Here is a 24,095-nt window from a genome sequence, read left to right as displayed (position 1 = left end):
TACATATCTGAGAACTTACATTAACAGTCCGTTTTCCATGTGTCCGAGATTTCAAAGCAGATGAAAAAGTGGAGGCAAAAGTATGCGTCGGTTAGATGCGGCGCTTGGCCTCAGGGGGCGAAAATCTTTTCAGTACTCGTAAGTTCACAAATTACTTTTTTGTTCTCGCATGTCGGACAATTACGAGCTCAAGACGAGGGTGCTGCGTCAGAACACAGATGGTAGAGGCATTGCATCACATAGATGAGTGAGCCAAAATACTGACACTTAAAACAGCACAAAGGAACAGGAATGTATGGTCTTACCTTTAAACAATAATATGCTCAATACGATTGGCAGGTAGGTCTGGGATGCCAGATGTATTGATATATGAATCTGTCGGCCGTAGTTCGCCACTCTTGCGGGTGCGGATTTGCTTAAAATCCACATGATGCTCAAGCAATTCATCCTTGATTTTGACTTCCGATAATCTTCGAAGGTCACAACAAGTAATCATGCCTTTGCTGATATTCAGTTGATGATGTGGTTCAACTTGTATTGGGATTGTGCCCCATGTGCTCCAATTGAATAATAACTTAGATTGTTTGTCACTGACAGTCTGTATAAGAAGAGTTTTAGTTCTGTTTGCCAATATGCCCCGGTGGAAAAGTTCCATGGCAATATGTTGCAGTCTAAATAGAATAAAAGGTGAAAGTTGATTCAAATTACCAGCAGCTTCTTCCTTTACTCCGCTTCCCTGTCATCGTTCTGGAAGACCAACGAGGTGGGCAAGCACTATCTGCCACAAAGTCTTGTTAAGAAACTGAATGATGACTCCAATGCGAGAAGTCCGCGCCATTTCTATCCTCGACTGATGGATACTTTTAAGGAGACCACCGTCCCACCGGCTCATGTTAGAGGCCAGGCTTCTTTGAAGATCCAACATGCCGCATTCTTAGCTTTCCGTCAATACAACCAAGATCAGATCCAAGAACCACAGTCAGGTCAAAATAATTTTAAAAATGGAAATCTGATTTATAAACCAAAACACAGACTATAAATCACTGCCAGATTACAACAGAGGATCCGTCCGGCGTTATCCAAATCGTAGTCAATTGTCGAAGTACAGTTACAACAGAGAATCAGGCCGGCTTTATCCGAGGCGTCACACTGTACAGTGAAGTAATTTCTCTGAAGTAGATTAGTGATTAAGGCGATCATCCGCAGAAGGAGTTTTACTGGAAGGGCAATGAGCCCCCCAACCTGGATCAGTGGCTACTCCAGTTCCGAAGAACTGGGCGATGGGATCGCCACATTCCTAAATGCATCAAAACAAGATCTAACGTAAAATTATGCACAATATGACACATTTCCATATATATATATATATATATATATATATATATATATATAAGGTATGATCTTTGACACATCTGATTAGTTAAACTGTAACGCTAAGCATTTAAATATAACACTTCCTATGGAGAAAAATCGTAATTCACTTCTTGCAATTTTACAGGAGTGTAGAACAAAAATTGTCATGAAAAAAGAAAAAAAAATTTTTTTTCAATCTAATATTAAATTTTCCCCACACTAGTGGTTCATATGAGGTGATCCGGGTAGTAAGGGCGAACTCAATCAAGGCTTGTTTCCTGAAACTGCACCTTCAACGTTCAAAATATTAGGCTGGTGCGAATGAAATATCCGCTTTGACGGCTGGTGGAAAAACTTACCGCAACAACACAACACACGGACAGACTAAGGTCTCGTGTCTAACGTCACAAACTCAATACACATCAAACAAACAAGCTGGGGTACTGAGACAATTAGGAAGAGCACAATGCGTTGTTGAACAGCGATGTATTAAAGTGCGGCAAAGAGAATACATAACTGCGAGAGATTTTTCTTTACGAATTCAAATTAGGACATTCTGCACAGCAAGTCGAAGGAAAAAAGTGTATTTTGGGACAGAAATGGCGAATGAAAGGATCATTCGAAGTTGGTTTGTCAATTTCATTTCGGTGACAGGGTACTTCTAAAATGATCCCCATAGACACCGACCAACATCATGTTTGGATAGCTCCTCAGGAACACCACTGAAACAGACCACACCACTTCAAACGAGCTAGGCATGATCATTCTTCTGCCATTCACTGGCTCTGTTGCAATCAGTACGGTGAGAAAGTTGGACTCATGGGTGCAACAGAGTTAACAATGGCTAAAAAGAATTGCTGCATGGAAGTGTGTAGTTCTCTTAATGTATGGAATAACTTGGACAATTTCCTGCATCGGATCGTCACTTTTGATGAAATATGGATCCACTTTGACAATCGCAAATGGCAAGAACAGTGACTGAGTCCTGAATAATGTCCCAAACCCACAGAAGGTCTTGCTGCTGTTATGGTGGGTGTAATCCATCATCTCTTTCTGAATAGAGAGAAAACCATCACTGCGGATTGTTACAGCTCTAAACTGTATGAAATGCAGCTCAACTTGTCCGCAAACATCCATTAACAGCCAACAGACATGGTGTCTTCATGCTGAAGAACAATTTAAGCTTACATGTCGCTCAATGAAACCCTTCCTCACCCATCGTATCCTGCCTTCGTCTCTTCCTCATACTACAACCACTTCCGGTATCTCATTCACTTCTTGGGAGGGAAGGTTTTCCTTGAAGATTAGGGAGGACGGGGAAGGGGGGTCAACGTGCGGTTGAAGACTTCTTTCGCCATAGAATCCAATCATTGGCAAAAGTGTGTGACAGATGGCAATTATTTGGTTAACCCCCCCCCCCACATATATATATATATATATATATATATATATATTCGTTTTTCTTTGGACATTACACACCTTAGATGAATATTTCATTCGTACCAACCTAATAATTGCCACTTTGCATTTTGAAGCTATATTTTCTGAGGAAGAACAACTTTCACAATTTTTACATAGATAAGAACTGGCTGCCACAGAACAGTTTAGCTCAAAAGTAATTTCCAAGCGAACAATTTAAGCATTGTCCGTAACATTTATTGAGTTTTCCCTTGTTGCTAGGAACATCTCATATCTAGCCACCATTTCACCTATTGCTTATAAACTATCTTATATACACCCTAGATTTTCATGTTGACAAGGATCTTTCTGATTTATTCAATACAGTTATGGATGTAATTTTACATTTAGGGCTAAAAGATCTGCATTACACTAAATTCTTCTTGAGTTTTTATAAGAACGTTGCGAGGTCGGCAAAAGGGGATTTTTAGAGCGGGGAATAGAAAAATACATTCGAAAATCTAGTAGATGAAACTGTCAGAGTTAAGTATTACCCTGGTTAATAAGATGAGGGAGGAAGTTATGGGAATTTTACGGGTTCAACCAGAGAATAATCATGATACAGAAACAGAGCGGTTTCGATAGGATCTCTTATCTTCTTCAGTGGCAATTCGAAACCTCACATCTCATGACACTAACTTTAACTTCTTGGAACTTTACCAGTATCATTCAGAAGTTTTCTCGCAGCTTCTTGGAGAACTATGATTAATAAATTATTTGATTGTTATGTGATCTTTCGAAGAGCAATAGAAAAAATGAAGTAAGTTTTACGTCCCACGGTATTGCCGCTAGGCTAAAGAAGTAGGCGATGATGAGAAATGAATGAAATGGTGAAACAAAGAAAGTGGGAGGAAACAGGAGAATCCCGAGAAAACCCACGCACACAATGTTTGTCCACCACAAAGCTCATTTGGCGCGAGCTGGGATCGAACCAAGGACCACAAGCACCAAAGGTGAACGCCCCACCACTGAGCCACCGCGCCTCCCGAAAAGCAATAGACAGTGGTCCAAAGCTCAGATATTCACATTCTCATATTAGGGTTGAAAGCTCATATTGGCCACGTATCAGTGATGACCAATTAATACTGCACTCTGGGCCAGATAAAAATAAGAAAAATACTTGAGGGGAATTTTCATTAGCCCCACATTTTCCTTCTAAGATGACGGTCCACTGAATATGGGTAATTTCACGTCAATTCAATCAATGCACGAAACCCACCAACACCCATCTTGATATCGAAACGAAATCATGACAAAACATGAAAGAGTCGAAAGTCAATAATCAAATTATTAAATGGAACTATAACGAATGTATATTTCTAACATTGTATAATATAGCGTAAACATTCAGAACAGGATACTCACTTGAGGCGACGGTGTGGACACAGCCAAAATATCATCTAACTTGGAACCAACTAACATCACTTTAGCACCTTTCGTTACGCCTAATTCACGTAATGTGCGTTCATCTTTCGCTAATCCCTTAATCATTACTTTCTGCATTGACTGCGGTACACCTATTGGAAGTGAAAATAATAATTAGTATTAACATACTAAACTCATGCATGATTACAAATATAATTAAATAAATAAATTTAAATGTACAAGGGAATAACCAAAGGAGCACATTTTAGCGGTTTCAAGCTCAAATTCACAATTGTTATACAGGGTGATTATAATTAAAGTCCCACTTTCAAAATGCAGTTAAAAAAAGAACCACTGGTCAGAATGACTCAAAATTTCAACTGCATATACATAAAGAAGGTGGCGGGGGCGGTATAGCATAAGAAAAAAAAAGTTCCAAACTGTATCACTAGATTTCGCTGTATGCGGCATAACGAAAGTAGACTCGGCTACAAGAATTTCGCATCGAAATACAATAGCGTTGTGCATTAAACCAACTGTACTGTTTAATGTGAATGATTGTTTCGGTTTTATGACGGAAAAATGACTTCCAAGTCATTCAACAGCTGTGGCACTTTTAGTGGAAAGTCCATCCACCAGGGCAAGGTCGTACCACATTAGATGAGAAAAAAAAATCGGTTTTTAATTATAAGCACATAATGATATATTATATATATATATATATATTGTAGAGGTATATGGTTTTGGTTATGTTATTTTGGGTGATGGAAAATCACATTTATTCAAAGTTAAATTAAAAGACTGAATTATAGCAATAATGAAATATTGTCATGTTGTACAAACACGTGCGTTTGTTTATTTGTTGACTTACGTCAATAATTTGTAAATGTGTTAAATGTTAAAACTGATTGTTATGGCTAGACGCTAAGTCGTCACTTTATGTGTTTGTTGTGATTTGTAATGTTGTGTACAAAAATAATGAAATGTCATCAATGTGAAATGATGTATGTAACATTGACACACTTTGACTGTGGCATAACTGTCAGACTTGCAGAAATTGTTGGTCTGGGAATTTGGTCACGATGTAATTCGGGTTGAAACCAATGTTTCACCAATAGCTGAGATAGACAGAAAGATCAACGAAGTGAATTCCAGAAGGTCTGGAAAGGAGAACAAAAACCTCTCGTTGGAGAGGATTGGGATCAGAAGTGGAGGATCGTTAGAGAGAACCACTTGAGAGTCTTTAGCAGCTGAGCAGTAAGCTGCAAGTCCATTCTACCTGAATAGATCAAGGGAGATCTATTATTCTACAACTTCAACCATAAACTTGGCAGTATGGTTGGCTTCTAGTCGGACTCTACAGAACGCCGACTATCTGCATTGAGAGATCCTGCATCGTAAGAGTATTACCATCCAGTCCAGGCATTCATCAGAAATTAAGGTATGTGTATCTCAGCTATGTACGAATTATTCGTGACAGAATTTCTAGATGCTGTCGATATGTGATCTGACTAGTTATACTCAATCATACATGAACATACACACACATTTGATAATATTGACTTACATTTATTTAAATGAAAGCTCAATTTGTGTGGTTTTTCTCTGCTTCCATTTCAACCTACTCATTTCAGATAGTGAGTAGTAGCAATCTCCAATCGTCAATAATAACGTCATCCCCATGCAAGTTAGGCACGACGTGAGGAGGTTGTTTATATATATATATATATATATATATATATAACTTTATGTGTTTAGTATTTTTCGGCCTTGGGGCCTGATCAGTCACTTCTGGTAACTATGAGATGCAACATTAAAAGCCAATATTAATTCGAATTCACTGGTCTTTCCCCTGCATTTTTTTAACCCAAAGTTTTTATGAAGCTCAAATATTCTTAACAACGCGAACTGGTTATATTCGGCAGTTACATTACAGTTGCGCATGATAGATTCAGTACATTACAGTTGCGCATAATCAATAATGAAACTCGTTGGTTTGTATGTGGTAGAAATGGACCTTGTTTGTTCCTGCCCTGCATCAAGTTTCGTTTACACTTCATAACATGGACAATATTAATATTGGTTTCTTCCTAGCCCTGATTTCATCTGTTTAAACGTCCAAACGAAGATTGTAATTTAGTAAAAATCTGCGTTACTTTGTTAAAGTTACAAGTAACTTCAAGTTGTGTAATACTGTATTGAACATTTAGCTATTTGAGGTTTTTATATTTGTTACAAACTAACCATTGAGGTACGGTAATTTGTAAACGTACTCTTTCATTTACTGCATCTAATATTCAATGTACTATTAATTATGCTTTCTACAAAATTACACAGGCTTTCAAAAAAAAAAAAAAAAAAAAAATCTGCATAAGTTTTCATAGTAATAATACTTTCAAAGGAAGAATTTGCAAGGAATTTATATGATCATATTAACAAAACAGTGCAAAAGGAAATTCTGAGAAAAGAGGTAGGCTATGCGTGAGTTGCCAAGGTCTGTAGGAAGGTGTCAAGGAACACCGAAACAGTACAGTTAATTGCACAATATTAGACGCAGTAAATAAAAGAGCAAAGACGCTAATAAATTATTATAAATATGCGTTAATTTATATCTTAAATAATAAATAGAGGTAATTGTTTTCGTTTCTTTGAAAATGTTACCGGTAAGGTAAGAACATCAAATGAGACTTGAGTTCCCTCGTGGGGTAGCCCCTATCGCCCCCTTGGATCCGCGCCTATATATTAAGGTGGGCCAAAAAAATTCAAATTCATCCCACACCCCTGGGCACCATCTCATGTTTTTTACTACAGCTGACAGTAGTAAATTGCCAAAATTTCAATGTCCTAGGTGGAATAGAAGGCAGTCCTCAACGTCTTACAAATTTGGAAAATTGCGTTATTTTCTTCATTTTTGAAATATAAACTTTTAATCATACATTTCTTTCTCCACATGCTGTTTTTGTGAACATTAAGAAAACTGAGAGCTGTCCATATTTGGTCGTGAGGATTGTGTTACATATGACTGTTGTAAAATATGGACTGTGTGAAACTATAGCTTTGCAATCAACTTCAATACGTAAAACGGATCGTGTATTTTTGATACGTATCAGAGACGTAGAACCAATATCTAGATTTACTCAGTTATCAACTTTAAGGCAAGTTCTTCTCAGATTCCATTTTTTTCCCCATGAAAAATATCTGAGTAATACAAGTCACACCACTACAAACGAATTAATTTCAATGTGGCAAAAGGCCGATATACTTATTAGACTTACAAAATATTAATGTTGATAAGCTTGAAAAAGTACCCTCTGAGTGGCTGCTGTGGAAAGAAAAATAAATGAAGAATGTCTGATGCCCTAAAGAAATGTGAAACCCCATTTCAAGAGCAGCTTGATAAGATATTGGATATTGGTCACAATGAAGCACAGTAGATGAAGACAGAAAGTTTATAACTGATCGATGGACAGAAAGAAATAGGGTTATTTCATCAGAAGACAAGCAAGGACTTTTGAAAAAAGATCGAAAAAAATAAGAGCGACTTGAAGAAGGTACAGATTTAAGTTTCTCGTTCCTCGCATCACCAACTGTGACTATTTCAAATTCAGAAGACGATTGATCAGAAAATTCTGATCTGGTATAATATAAATCAGGGGAAGTGCTGTGAAGTACGTACAGGCCATCATCATCTTAAAAAAACAAGTACAATTTGCAGTCTGAACCAATTGCAAAGGTATCTTTATTTTCTACACATGTGACTAGTACATTAGATCACAATCAAGTTTCCGATAGGGAAGCCTTAAGATTAATGGTCCCTCTGACAGCAGCACTAAATCACGACCCCAGTTCTTTTGCCATTATCACAAAGCACTATTCAACGCAAAAGGAAAGCTGCAAGAAAAACTGTGTTTGAAGAAATAAAGGAATCTGTTTCTTTTCACGATCCAGTCATTGTTCATTAAGATGGAAAGATTCTTCCTGAAATTTTAGGCACTGATGAAGTAGATCGTTTGCCCGTCTTAGTATCTGCAGATGGTAAAGATAAATTGTTTGGTGTGCCAAACTTGTAAGTGGTACTGGCGCAAATGCAGTTTATAACAAGTGAACTGAATGGGATTTGTGTAACAAGATAGTAGACATGTGTTTTTAACACTACATCAGTTAACACAGAATTGAAAAATGGAGCTTGTGTTTTGCTCGAAGGCAAACTTGAAAAAGAATTATTATGGCTAGCATGCAGACACCACATTTTAGAAATTGTTCTCAGTAAAGTATTTACATTCTACTTTGGAGCTTCCAGTTCCCCTAATATTCCTTTATTCAAAAGATTCAAGGCAGCATGGCATTTTATACACCAGCAAAATTATCAGCCTTTGGGAGATATTCCTGACAGTGATGATTTTAAACTTTCTGCAGTCAGTGTCTTATTAGTTGCCTTAGGAAGCAAGAGCCAACCCACAGATGACTATATGGAGAAATAGAGCTCTCTGTACTTGCTCTGGGCCATACTTCAGCCAAAGTTTATTGAGAGCTCCAGGTGCAGTACACCACGCGCGTTGGATGGCGAAGCTGTTACACGTTATCAAAATATAGTTATTTCATAATGAAAACAGTTTCAAACCCACACAAATGGAAAAATCTCAGAATGTTTTGTGAAATTTGGAGCTCTTGTGTACGTCAAATATTGGATTGAAGCACTTGTGGCTACAAATGCTCCTTGGTCAGATCTTTCCCTGTGGAATGACATGACAAAATATCATGACATTGATCCTGAAATAAGTGAGGCTGTGAAAAATGCCTTCAATTCTCATCTTTGATACCTTTCGGGTGAACTAATTCGTTTGAATTTTTCTGAAATAAAATATCCAGTGAGGACAAAGTGGCAATTGTCAATAAGATGAAGTGTGAACTTGCAGACCGGAAGGTAAGAGGAGACTCACCTATTTTAACTAACCAAACTGTTTTGGCTGATCTTGCCTCAGAAAGGTCCAGATGTTTGAAAAATTGAAAATAAATGCAAGCTTTTGACCACACATCAGGATGAATGGCGCAGCAATCAATATTACATTCGAGGGGAAAAAATAATCAAAAACCTTAAAGCTGCAAATGACAAGCTGAGTGTGGAGTCGAACTATTTGAAGAGTACAATAACCTTTTGACAAATGATGATGAAGAAAAGCAGTTGCTCCTGCAAGTGGTCGAAGCTAACAGACAGTCAGTTCCGACTCAGACGATAAGAGTTTGAAGCCGTTATCTCCAAAGCACTAATCCAGGTTCGCTACTTCTACAACATTTCCATCTAAGATTTTTGTATTATTGCATTATTTGTTGATATTCTTCTAGAAAATACACACCATTTACTACTTCCCAGCTGGTTGTACTTCACTGAAACTAACCTAAAATTCCCTATTTTTGGATTCCATTCTTAACATAATATGTCTTTGAGCACTGTCTTCCAATTGGAATATGATCTAATTTTGCCAGTAGACTTCTTTTATTACTAGTAAAAATTTAGTGTGTGCCTAGATATGCAAACTAATTTTGAAAATTTGACTATATAATATAAGCCACCCTAATCTATGTATATATCCCCACTGTCTAATGGCTTGCGCATATTCCTTTGTTGCACGTGGTCTCGGGTTCGATTCCCGGTGGAAGAGATCGAAAATTTAATAATTTCACAATCATTCACTTTCATTAACCACCCGTCTCCTTTAGCCTAAAGGATATTAGCGTAGGAGGTTAAACTAATAATTTCACTTTTCATATTTGTACAGGATGGACCATTTATCTTGATACGCCATTATAACTTTTGAACTTATACGTGGGTTGTCCAATATATAACTTTCCCTAAGTTATAAAAAAATAAAAAAGTATTTTTAAATATATATTTGTAAACTATCTATACATGTGTATGTGAGACGTTTCTCACTTCTCCACATAAGCTCCATTGAAATTCAGACGTTTGACTCACCGTTCCACCAAACTTTTTGCAAAATATCAGAGCTCTGGCTATTTAGCACCCTCCTTACATTCCGCTTTACTTCGTCACCAGTTGACACGAGACCAGGGCGCTTATGTCGAATTTGAACTCTTCTTTTTGGACCATAACGCCCACCCCAACTCAGCAGTAAACAAGACACAAAATTGAAGAATTAGGATAAGAACGGTTGCCCCACTCTCTATATAGCTTCAATTTAGCGCCGAGTTACTTCCATCCTTTTCTGGTGTTAAAAGTCTGCATTGCACGGAGAATGTTTCGAAATAGATGAAAAAGAGAAGCAGAATGTGAGCAGTGTGTGCTATATATATATATATTTTACAGCTTAGGGAAACATTGAACGACCCACGTAGATACAAAAGTCTGCAATTTCGTACCATACAAATATCGATAAGGAGACATGGTTTGAAGTACTTATGATAACACCAGATTAAGAGTGTTGCGTACCCAACATAAAATTGTAATTTTTAAAATGGCATTATATCAGGTTACTACATATTACACATTTGATGTATCTTAGTAAAATAAAATGAAACCTTTAAGTTGTACGTCCCACGCTCATGCCGGCTAGACTAAAGGAGACGGTCATGATGAGAAATGAATGAAATGGTGGAATAAAGAAACTGGGAAGAAACGCGAGAATCCCCGAGAGAAACCACGCACACAGTGTTTATGCACCACAAAGCTCACTTGGTGCAAGCTGGGATCGAACCAAGGACCCCACATGAGGTATCTTAGTATCGAATAATACGGTCATCATATGATATATTTCGAACAAGTAGAAACGAAATTACAAGGAAAAAACACTCCAAAGATAAGGAAAAAATAGTGGTTAAATTTAATACACTACTTAAACTGGCGTATTTGTAAGAACTTTTTCAAAACATTATTTGACTTACTTTGCGTCTATGACATTACAACAATATTTTTCGGTAGATATAATTACAAGTTCTTGGAACTACATAATTTTGATTGAGTTGATTTTGAATTTAACGTCCCGTTGAGCAGCGAGGCTATATGAGACGTGGACCTACTGATTAACGTGGAATCCGAACCACATGAGCTCCCGCCGGGGACATAATTTTAAGTAGTGTTGCAAACGTTACCAGTATCAATCATATCTCCAAAACAGTTTGATATATCAAGTTGCTGTAAACCGCATTATAATTTTTGCATCTATTGAAAGCCATCTACAATTTTTGATGAGTTTTATGTAAGCAGTTTTCCGAATTAAAGGCTTTGGAAAAAAGTCAAATTTTCAATCCCATGTGTCTTTGATTCTATTCATTCGAAATTCATCATGATCACAGTATTTGACGCTAAAGTACTTTGGATGTGGTTGTACCACCCGTCTCACTCCGTTAAGAATGCGCCGAATACTTAGTGCGACGATACAAGCCGCCAAAATTAGGGTGTTGTGATATAACGTCCTTAGTTCGATAACAAATCTGATATTTTTAAGTTTTCGTATAACATGCAGATTTTATAGTCTGTTAAGTAAGAGCGTGGTCGGCGTTACGCACAGCTAGTAACAGACGCCGTAGTTCTTTTACACCAAATAGAGGGAACTTGTGTCCTCCACACAATGTCCAGAAAGCACTAATTGAGTGTGAAAGTGTGACTGAAAAAGACAATAACAGCAATGAGTCACGCCGCGGCGGCGACATATATAATGAAGTCCAAGTCGTTTGTACAAAAGTGGATAAATCGGTATAAAGTTGTGTAGAACGCGGATGACTTTCAAGAACGTCGGTCAAAAGGAAAAGTGAATCCACAAGTGGCAAAAATGATTATTAAGCTGTTTTCGCAAACTCCAGCCTTAACATTGCGTCAAGCGAAAGCAAAATTAAAGTAAATGGGCTACGATGTGTCGTGTGTAACTGTTGGAATGCATCTGCGGGCTCTCAACATTAAATATCGAATTATAGTGATGAAACCTTTATTAAGTGAAAAGCACGTCACGAAACGACTGGCATGGGCAAAGGGCAACTTGGACAGCGAGTGGGACAACGTAATTTATACAGACGAATTTTCTGTGTGGGGTTATGTAAGCAGACAACGGACCCGGCCAACTGCCGCCAACAGGTTGGTCCAACGGATAGTGAAATATCCCATAAAGGTGCATGTTCAGGTGTGTTCCTCAAAATTGGGTTTCGGCACGTTGCACGTGTTTACCGGCACTTTAAATGCACGGAAGATGTTACAAATCTATCAAAGATGTTTGCTACCGACTGCTAAACCCTGGTTCATCGACAAAAATGAAGATTGGATACCACAGGAGGACAATGATCCTAAGATTAGAGATGCAAAATAGCCGGCTTTTTGAATTGTTTTTTTTTTTTTTTACATTAAAAGTCGGCTTTTTAGGGGGAAAACCGGAAATTTTGGCGTTTTTCATTTTCATGACCTAAATGCCATATTTCCCTTTAGAATTCACCATAATTATGGATGGAGCACATGTTTTATGAATTAGACATTAAGTACGTAGTATTTGGGAGCAATTTTAGAGGCTATATAACTTTATTTTAACTTCTGAGTTATCGACATTTTTTCTTCTTTAGATAATTTTATTTTTAGCTATTCGTGATTCATTTCTTAGAGCTTAGTACTCTAGTTTCTAGCACATAGCTAAACTTATGTTTTTCAATATATCCGTCAGAGCATACTTCCATATTTTGTTATACTGTAGCTGTGTAATGATGTAGCAATAATCTTCCGGATGCAACCTTGAATACCATTTTATACAAATAATCAGTACGGATTTAGAAAAGTGTTTTTTTTTTCTTATTAATGGTTAGTTTTTTTTTTTTTTTCTAAAAATGCCTGATTTTCATTTGAGGGGAGCTTGAAGTTTATGAGTAAAGACATAACTAAAATTTCGTTTCTTTTAGAAATTCCGTAATTTCGGAGAACAGGCTTCAGTCCGAAAGACACCCCCACCCTAACCCCTTTCACAAATCCGTCATTGCTGGTAATTAGTAATAGCAACAATTTAAAACATAAGAAATGAAATCAGCCAGGAATCACACAGAACACGCACTATCTCTACATTCACAGATGGAATTAAGAACTTTTGTCAGAATGGTAGAATGTGGGACTGAATCCCGCATTTTCCAATAGAAGCGGAAAAGCTAACCACTCACTCATATTTGTTGTGCTTGACTTAAATGTATTTCGTAGCTTTTTTTTTTTTTTTTTTTTTTTTTTTTTTTTTTTTTTTTTTTTTAATGACATGTTGAATTCTTGTTAAAATTTCAGAAACCTTCAGGACTGGGTAAACCGTGATGGTGATTATATATTCCAGAGCCTTGGAAACCAAACGCTCAGATGAACAGTATTACGCATATGATTCATGAACAGCAAATTCAGTACTTTCCTGACTCTAAACAAGCTTAAGGAACAGTCAGTGCATTACAGAGTTTGGGACTTTACCGATTTTGCAGGTCCGAAGCACCTGATAGGTAGTAACAAATTATTACGTATGTAATAAATGAATAAAAAATACATTTTCAATATTTCTGTTCCACTTCAAAGAAGTTTCTGTAGGAGCAGCAAAGGCGGAAGCAAGAGGTGCATCAACAAATTAGGTGACTTTTGAGCGTCCCATACAAAGATTACATTTTTTTCAGTCTTTTAAAGTAATACGTTGAATTATAATAAAACAATGATTATTTTTCATTGTTACTCTAGTACGAATGTTTATGAAAGTCTCGGAAGTCAGACATAATAAACTTATAGGCTATAACAGATTGACGAGGGGATGATATTTATTTATTTATTTAACAATCACCAGATGCTGCTCGGAGGCTATTTTATACTGGATATCTAACAAAATGGAAAGGATTTGGGAAGGTATCGGCCAGGGACTATTTTAGTAGGTACCATTCCGGCATTTTCCTGGTAGGACTGAGGGAAACACTGGAAAACCCGTCAGGATGGACGGCAGCGGGAATCGAACCCATGACCTTCCGAATGCAAAGCCAACGTTGTACCACTTGATATACATGATGAACAAAGAGAAGAACATGTTATTTTTGAGAAAGTTACGATGTCGAAACTTATATTTGTTTAAACTCACACATAGAGTACAATAAATTCTGTATGTCATGTAACAGTTTTCCTTGCTTTTGTATTTTTAATTCACAAAAAATATTGCTTATAATGCATATGCAAGTTAAAACTTAATTGCAACTTATTATATACATGGATTAATTTTTTTGGGATTCATAATAAAAATGTGTTAAGAATTAAAATTGTTTGAAATATGTTTTCGAAATTCATGTTTATTTTCAAGGTTTTGTATTATTATCTGCATCCACTACTACTTAAATGAGTTTTTGTATTGTAGAGAAGCGAAACAAAACCTGGTTTATCAATTTAAAGCAGAATTTGGGAAAAAGCCCAAAATTTCCCAAGCAAAAAAGCGAAGCAGAAAAAAACCGAGCCCCCCTTAAAAAAAAAAAAAAAAAAAAAGACGACGATTTTTTCCAAACCCTTCCATCTATCTCTATTTGGGATTGAAATAAGTTAACGACTGGCAAATCAATTCAAAATTCAATGCCAATACTTTCACATAAATGGCATAATTAACATTTAATATTAATTCCTAATGGTTTATCTTCAGTTCGTGACTTGTGTTACGCGAGAAGAAAGATTTGATTTACATCAAGTAGCAGTAGGCACAGAACAGCAAAATGCACAGAAAATGATCTGGATGCTGTACCGGTGGAGACTCGAACCCTGATGTTCAATTTACGGAACATTTGGTCTATCAACTGAGTAATCAGCGAACGCCTAAACATGAAAAGTGCTAGTCGTTCGCTAATAATAGCTTAAGTTGATAAAGCAACCATGAACTCCCGGTTCGAGTTCCTGCTAGTCCAGTGGCTTTCGAGTAATTTAAAACCTAGATTGGGTTTCCTTTTTTTTCTAAAAAAAAAAAAATAAAAAAATAAAAAAATAAAATAAATAAATAGAAGCATTAATACAATGTTAATGGAGGAATACAAAGATCTCCATAACTTCATACTTGCAAAATACCTAGTACCTTATTCCTTTTTCTCTTCAAACAAAAATTATGAGGTAAGAAGCACTATCACTGTCCGCACGAGCCAACATGAAGTAGACAGAAAATTAGTCCTATTAGAAGTTGCAGGAAACATAAAATCTTAATACTAAACAACACAACGTTAAATAACAATCACCTGTGATATCTTGCAAATGCAATTTCAGCTGTCCAATTGTATCATCTAAGGGAAAATTTACATCGTACTTTTGTTTATTATATATTACTTTGAAGTCCACACATTCTTTCGGTTCTGACACTGACGGTACTTCAATTTCTTTCGTCGTATGGTTTTGCTCTGGCTTTTCCACCAAATTGGACTCTGCTGGAGTAGCTGTTAATTCCGCATTCTTCTCTTGTGACGGATCAGCTTCTACACGGGTTTCGATTTTTGTAGCACTCGTATCACAGTTGTTCCCGCTCCGATCTCCCATCTCCATTTCTACAACAGACCAAGCAATCGTTAGAGTTTTCAAAGTTGCACATTACTTTATTACACTTATATTAACAACAATCTAATGTAATACGAGAATACTAGAATACAAACAAATACAAACAAAAGGTAGGTGACACGAACAGTTCCACTCCTCTTTTTACTTACTTGTTCAGATTTTTTTACACAATTTTCCTTTTAAAAAATTACCCATATAATAAATAAATAAATAAAAAAGTAAACTGAACTATGAAATTACATTTTTTTACGCAACTTATCAAAATTCTCGTTACAACAGTTAGTATATTCTTAACAAGATTCACATTCTACCGTAATTCTCGACTGAATCCTTCAGATTGCTGAGTGCACCAACGTAAGTTGTAAAACAAATAATACGAAATGACAATTACATACGGAAAATAAACAATACTGAGCAGGAAAAAAAAATTTACGTGATTTTCTTTAGCTGATTCTGAAAATTCCTTATCCGTAGTAACGAGTTGAATACCAGAATTAGCAGTTGTTGGATAAATTGGAGAATCAGTAGTAGTATTGTGTGACCGTAGGGTACAAATACACTTAAAGTTTATGTACAGTAGTGAGATCTGTTATATTATATACGGAGCAGAATGACGGGACAAGAGACAGAAACAGAAGATGCATGTTGCGGTGAATATGTGGAGTGACGTGGAAGGAAAAAAACAAATTAAGAACGAGATTATTCGGAGAAAAGTAAGACCAGTAATAGAAAAGCTACAAGACAGTACACTTCGATGGTTTGGACATGTTAAGATCTTCAGAATAGCTTACCGAACAGATGCTGCAAATCTGAATGGGAAACAAGGGCGAGGCCGACCGAAGAAAAAAATGGAGAAGATTGTGTCAAAAATATGGTGCAGTGCGATGTCAAGTGAATATGATAGAAACAGGTAAAGGCTAGCGATCCGAAAAACCAACCTCAGCTAACTGGCAAAAAGGTTTAGATGATGATCATTCGTACAAAGAAATTGAAATTAAAAGGCTAAAAGATATTATGCAATATTCTTCCTGTTTTATAGGAAAACGAGTTCGACAATCACCAATCCTTACCGGCCTATTGGGTAGCCCGTGTGCTCTTGATGCACGAGATCTCGGATCAGGCCCGTAGCTAAGGAGTAGCCGGGACAGCTCAGCACCCCCTACGGCCATCTTCAGTCTCATGACATTTTCAGTTATTGGTTGAAAATGTATGAAGGTAAGATGAACTCAAGTCTGACCCCTTCCAAAATTATCTCCCCCCCCCCCCTGTCTTAATGTTCTAGCTACAGACCCGCCTCGGATTCGATTTCTGGTTGGAGAGCACCAAACACACTACAATGGTACAGATCCCATTTTAAACTGAAGTCTCGTCACGGTGAGCGTCAATTAAATCCTACGCTGGCAAGGTTTTTCTCTCTAATAGAGACATGCCTAGAAGGTAAATTCTACCAGGGGAAAGACAGCTGATTGGCTTCGAGTTTAGCATCTCTTTCAACAAAGACGTACATGTGGGGAAGAGAGGTTCGTCCCACTTCCAAATGGGCAAATTACATTGATTATGAGACTGCAGATAGTACCTCAGCCCTACTCTGAAGGCAGGACTAGTATTTAGCCCTCCTCCACCCTCAACGGTTTCCAGGGTTCGCAGATCTTGGGTTGGATTCTGCCGAGTTATGGCTATGCTATAAGATTTGGTTGAGATGATTTTGAGTTCAATGTCCCATTCAGCAGCGACGCAATATAAAACGTGGACCTACTTATCAACGTGGAATCCAAACCACATGAATTCCCGCCGGGAATCGAATCCGGATCTCCCACGCCAAAGGCACGTACGCTAACCGCTTAACCATAGAAAATAAGGATGGCATTTAGTATCTCCCCGAAATTTACTGACGGCTCCGAAGCTGGTGCTGTCTTCTAGTAAGCCGTTGCAAACGACCTCATTTAGGCGTATACCCACCATTGGTGACGCGTCTGCTTCCTAGACTCACCCCCTTTCTACCGCTCGGATCCCCCTGGTGAGCGCCTGCCCTGATTCAGTTAGACAGCATTCGTGTCTTTAGATGCCACTAGCACAAGCCGATTCGTGTTTTATACAAGAAGTGTTTATGACATATGTCCCCCATTCTATTTATACACATCAGTTGCAATAACGAGCCGTAATCCCTACTATATGAGTCAAATTCACTCCTAAGTGATTTGAGAGAGAAACTAAATAACCGAAAATAATAACAGTATCATTATACAGAATTTATACAGCCATTTTTAACATTTATACGAGTTTCCAAGTATATGATGCTTTTCAAATAGGTGTTTACTTCCATACTTTGCAACATTACCAAGGATTTTAAAAGCCACACTAAAATAATCTATAAATTAGATATTCAAAAATCATTCGGCCCCATGTATCTGGAACATTCTTACAGAGATAACAGGTTCTTCCTTGAAAGGAGCTTATTAAGCAGGGTTGGCAAAAACCATGGTTTTTATTAAAAAAACCAAATAAACCGGTTTTTTTGGTTTAAACCAGGTTTTTTTTTGGTTTAAACCAGGTTTTTATGGTTTAAATAATTTGCTCTATATATTCATATCATATATGGACAGAAATAAGTTTGTTTCGCCTTGATGTTATTATGCGACAACCGAGTTATGCTGGAAGTGGTCACATAAGCTTAAAGCGGAATAAAAACCGCTTCTCGAGTTACATCCGAGAGAAATTGTCCTCCATTTGAACTCGGAACCAGGACTAATTGGCCACAAATGCGATACGTCTGCCGACTCACTCACGAAGGAATCCTGATAAAAATCGTTGTACTGATCTTTACATGCTTCTTAATATAACTGTCAAGAGTCATTTCAGAAGGACAAAAAGATAAACAGTTGCACAAGTGAAACCATTACACAGAATTACATATGAACAATTTCAAAGTACTACGGAGTACAGAAGAACTAATTTAGTTCAAGTTAGTTAACAACGACTTTTATCGGTCCAAATTAAAGAAATACACCGACTTAATCTGCATATCAATAAGAAAAGTGAATAAAGATACGAATTATTTGAGTCCACTTTGGCTCAGACTCATTTATACATAAATAGATACCAAAGATACTTATTTCACTAAAGGCCTCTCGTGAGGTCTGTATGACCCTTCCCCCCCCCCACACACACAAAAAGTACGGCATTTTCGATGTATTTTATCAATAGTAAACATTGAAACGAAACAATATTTAGAATTTTTCTTCGATTGTAATTACATAACAATAATAACTACAAAAAATCACAAAATAAACATTTATAAACTTATAAAAAAAAAAAGTTGCTTTTGTAGTATAATCTTTTTGAGTAATGAATGGAGAATTTAGGTCTGAATATAATACGAATAATATACGGGAGTGAAACGTGATAACCCACAAATGTGTGTTCATCAAGATTTTACAAATACTTACACTTTTACGAACATTTTTTGTTTTTTGTTTTAAACCAGTTGGTTTTTTTGAAAAAACCAGCTGGTTTAAACCTTGGTTTAAACCAGCCAACCCTGTTATTAAGGCAAATCACTTTTTATTGGCCTGATGTCATTGTTGGTCAAATTGAAACCTAGTCATTCATTTATTCATACACGCATATTATCTCTGGTTTAAGTCAAGATTCACTGAGAAAGACTTCGTGAAGTCTGCAACAAATATGATGTTACTCAGTATGAAAGAGATATTTAGGCCTATTAACTTTTACCCAGGGTTGGCCAAAACCATGGTTTTTATTGAAAAAAAAAAGTTTTTTTTTTGGTTTAAATAATTTGCTCGATGTACTTATATCACATATGAACAGAAATAAGTTTGTTTCTCCTTGGTGTTATTATACAACAACCGGGTTATGCTGCAAGGGGTTACATAAGCTTAAAGTGGAATCCAAACCGCTTCTCGGCTTACATCCGAGAAATTGTCCTCCATTTGAACTCGAAATCAGAACTAATTAGTCACAAATGCAATACATCTGCCGACTCACTCACAAAGACTCAGCTGATAAATATCCGTTGTACTGATCTTTACATATTTTTAATATAATTGTGAAGAGTCATTTCAGGACAAAAAAATTAACAGTTGCACAAATGAAACCATTACATACGAACAATTTCAAAATACTGCAGAGTACAGAAGAACTAATTTAGTCCAAGTTAGTTCACTACGATTTTTACAGTCCAAGTTAAAGAAATACGACGACTTAATTTGCATATCAGCAAGAAAAGTGAATAAAGATACGAATTATTTCAGTCCACTTTGGTTCTGACCCATTTATACATAAATAGATACCAAAGATATTTCTGATTTCAATAAATGCCTCTCGTTTGTATGACCCCCCCCCCAAAAAAAATACGGCACTTCGATGTAGTTTATCAACAGTTAAACATTATTAAAACGGGAACAATAATTAGAATTTTTCTTTGATTGCAACTTCATAACAATAATAACAAACTATATATAAAAGAAAAAGAAACATTCGTAAATTAATAAGAACAACAGTTGCTTTTGTAGCATAATCTCTTTGAGTACTGAATGGGGAATTTAGGTCTGAATATAATACGAATAATATACAGGAGTGAAACGTGATAACCGACAAATGGGTTTTCATCAAAATTTTACGAACACTTACACTTTTACGAATATTTTTCGTTTTTTTGGTTTAAACTTTTTTTTTTTTTTTAAAAAAACACATCTGGTTTAAACCAACCAACCCTGCTTTTAACCAAGTGTAAACGTAGCGATGTACGTTTGCCCCATAATATATTTTAATGTAAAAGCTACCAACCATACGGCTCGTCTGCCGAATGGAATGTATACCGTATTTTGAAATATCAAGGTTTGATACTCGACGAGCAACATGTTTACACCTGCAGTGTAATTTAAAATGTGATGTACCCAACACAAAACTCCGATTACACCTAACACACCACCGCTGACGGGCCAGACCTCAAATTCCGTCGTATCTGGAAGCAGTTCATTTGAAAAGTAGTTTCTATTGACTGATTCGTGAAAGTTGGTTCATGTTTGTTACGTAGGTCTGTGACCTAAACATTAGTGGTGGATCCCCTAAATGAAACCTGTACCCTGAAAATAAGATACTGATGAGTCGCTCAAACAAAACAGCCTTAGCAAAGTCTGGATATACGAAGATCTGTTTATTTTCAATCGTAGAAGTAATTCTTTTTAATATGCAGTTTTAAAAAATCAATTTTTGCAGATCAAACACACACAAAATAAATAAAATCTAATAAAAATATACAATACTGTTATCTTTACATATTGGAATAACTCAGTTTCTATTTCCTTTTCCAGTGATTTTAACGATAGCCATACATTTTACAATTAGATTTTTACATAATATGCAAACACATAAAACCGGTATATTTTCAACATCAACTAATATGTTTGTATGTCGTTGTGAACAAGGAAAATACTTTCTTAAATTTTTAAAAAGAAAAAGTTACTCATTGCATCACATTAATACACGTATTATTCATTTCTTCCCCCGAAGAAAATTACGACACACTACTTCAAGTTTCTAAATATTGATCTGCGTACCAATAAAACTCTATTTAATCATTGAATATCTTTATACATATCAATGTATGTATATATATACAAATATATATGTAAAAACAAGACTAGTCTGTAATCAATTGGAGTTCTGTATACAAGCCTCACTCTCGAAGGATGACCTTATATATAAATACAATCTAAATTAACACCTGTTTTCGTAACATTCACCTTCTGCCCAAAAATGTGGTTCTGGAATTGCAGTGTTTACAATGTCATGTGCTATGGATGCAAGTGAATTGACCTGATGACTTTGCTAGTTCCGTTGAAAACAACGTTAACTTTCCTTCTTTCCGTGAGGCTGATATACAATACAAATAGCTTTAACATAATTACTTAGACTTAAACTCTCTTTACTATATTATATAAAAATACAACTCTTTACGTAAATATTACTGATAAAAATTATCAACATTATATCATTTACTTACCAGTAGATTCCATTTTGGTTTATTGAGCCTGACCAATCAAAATTCTAAGACTTCCAGAATGTGTTACGTCACGAATAAAAAACTGCGTGGCAGGCTGTACTGCGGACGAAGCAAGCAGTCCACCGTCAAAACAAATGTGCAGTACGGTCGGTGACACTGGGGCTTAAAATCGAATCTGCTGCTGATGGCTGAATTGCATCTCGGCGAAGAACGCAAGTCTGCGTCTTGCATTTTTTTTTATTGAACTGAATATTTTAAGACGTCAATAACTCTCAGATCATAATTTGCAAGGGTAGGTATATAGAAAAATTATTAAAAAGTTAACCGATTATAATTTATTAACCAAAAATTACTAGAAAGGAGTAACGATTAAAATTAACTTCAAAGTTAATTGATTAAAATTAAATTAATAACTTTCACTGCTGTGAAACGAGAAATGTTGCAGAATTGATAAAGTTAATGTTAAGATTTAATAGACAGAGTTAAGAGTGCGGGGAAATTTATCAGAGTTACTGTTTTTAAACAAGCTGTTGATTAATCAATAATTAAATAATATTTAATTATTGATTAATTTATCAATGAAAATTATATTTATTTTTATGGAACTTCTTTCATTTCTGTTAGTTCTATGCTTATATTAGACCAGTGGCGTACGCAGACGTTTGTCAAATGTTTAACTTTATATAATTTCAGGTGTTTTTATACATATCCTAAAATAGTAAATGCTTATTTTTACATATCTTACTCAAGGGCAATTAAAACTCTGAAACCTCCTATACGTACGGCACTATATTAGACATAATAGCCCTAAATACAATCAAAACAATTAAGTAGCCCAGCAACGGTTTCACTGAGAAGATACCAACTAGACAGTGTTCAACTTAAGAAAATAGCTAAATGTATTTACAAACTATTTTATTGATGAACACATTAGACAGATGTTCAAGGGCACAAGCAGTGGCGGATCCACGGGGAGGGCGGTGGAAAGATTATTTTTTCCTAAACTCAGCAATTTAGCATGCATAATATTATAATTATTATCGTATATATCCTCTATAAGCATGTATATCCTATAAGAGCTACCAACAAGAATACAGCAATCATGTATATCACTTGTTATATGATATGTAGAAGATTCACATTACACTTAAATACTTAATTGTCTTGATATATAATTAGAGCCTACGTTCGTTGTCCAGGAAGCGACCCGAACCTTAAAACGACCCTTCTGGATCCACTAGTGAGGAAGGAATGCGGGCGCAACGTCCTTGAGACGAAAACTTAGAAAATAACTCTAACCTAAAAGTGAATATTGCAAAATAACCACACTCTGCTAAATACAGTAAAAACAATCAGACGTAGAAGTTTCAATTTCGTCCGGTAGATGCCAAGAATTAGAGAATCTTCACTGCCATCTGCAGGTACGATATGTAACTTCCAGCATTCTACAATTACCTTCTTTCTTTCAATTAATGATGGGCACGAGTCGAGCTGAAACTCTACTGGAATTTTCTTGAGTTTCGAGTCGAGTCAAAGGTAATTTTCTCGACTCGAGTTCCGAGTCGAGTCACTGTTTTCGAGATCGAGTTTGGAGTCGAGTCGAATTTAATTAAATGGTTCGTTTGTTCACCTCGTTTTAACTTGTTTTGAAATCGTGGCCTGATTAGAGCGAAAAGCGAAAGCCGTGAGAAAGTAAGCAGTAATGTGGATTTCTAGTGTTGCTCACGACAGGGGACACTACGCGCATCTCGTTCCGTCTTGATAATGAAACACTAGATTTTTATAACGAGACCGCCTCAAATGTCATGAGCACCAATATCTGTACACTCTGTTTCTTACCACCAAGGCTGAGGCTTGCGCGGTCGATTTTTTTTTTTTTTTTTTTTTAGCCCAACCCGGATAGTGGTGTCAACCGGCTCTGCTCGGTTCAACTGAGCGAACAGCTCGAGCCGGCTTGGTTGAGACGAGCCATCAACTCCGCTCAGATAAGCCATTGACTCGAGCCGACTTGGTTGGAATGAGCCACCGACTTGGCTCAACTGAGCCGATGGCTCGAATCAGCTCGATTGGGGTAAGCCATCAATTCGGTTCGGATCGATAGTGAATGAGCTGTGGACGAGCCGCTCGAACCTTTCACAACCCTAAACCCGGGCCAAGCAGTTTTGAGCATGTTTGGCCGGCATACCTTTTAACAATTTTGAACTCGAACCCAAATACTTGCTCCTCCGGAACTCAAACCCAGATAGTCGTGAACGATGTTCTTGCCTCCTAAAGACTTCTTGATGACCAAGATTGGCAGTCAGCTAGTTTTTATTATTCAAATACAAACCGCCTATCTTCCATGGTCATACACGGTGTTGTAATAATAATAATAAT

The 24,095-nt window shown here is 36.5% G+C and overlaps 1 protein-coding gene across 2 annotated transcripts in view; it reads right to left on the bottom strand.

Annotated features, from left to right (window-relative positions):
• Positions 1 to 21,873, bottom strand: part of LOC145680288 (ubiquitin domain-containing protein UBFD1-like) — a 50,119-nt gene extending 28,246 nt beyond the window's left edge. The window contains exons 1-3 of one of the 2 annotated variants that reach the window (XM_081750647.1): positions 21,720 to 21,873; positions 15,382 to 15,684; positions 4,177 to 4,328 (exon numbers count right to left, since the gene is read on the bottom strand). In XM_081750647.1, the coding sequence (XP_081606773.1) occupies positions 4,177 to 4,328; positions 15,382 to 15,684; positions 21,720 to 21,732 (468 nt within the window). In that variant the 5' untranslated portion in view covers positions 21,733 to 21,873. Of the gene's footprint in view, positions 1 to 4,176; positions 4,329 to 15,381; positions 15,685 to 21,459; positions 21,613 to 21,719 lie in introns of those variants that run through there. The other variant, XM_081750648.1, reaches the window with a different exon arrangement.
• Positions 21,874 to 24,095: the final 2,222 nt, after the last annotated feature.

Source organism: Thermobia domestica, chromosome 3, assembly GCF_964235325.1.
Source record: "Thermobia domestica chromosome 3, izTheDome1.hap1.1, whole genome shotgun sequence".
In the NCBI taxonomy this organism is placed as follows: Eukaryota; Metazoa; Arthropoda; class Insecta; order Zygentoma; family Lepismatidae; genus Thermobia; species Thermobia domestica.
Note: the sequence above shows the minus strand (reverse complement) of the source record. Positions and strands in the feature narration are given on the sequence as shown.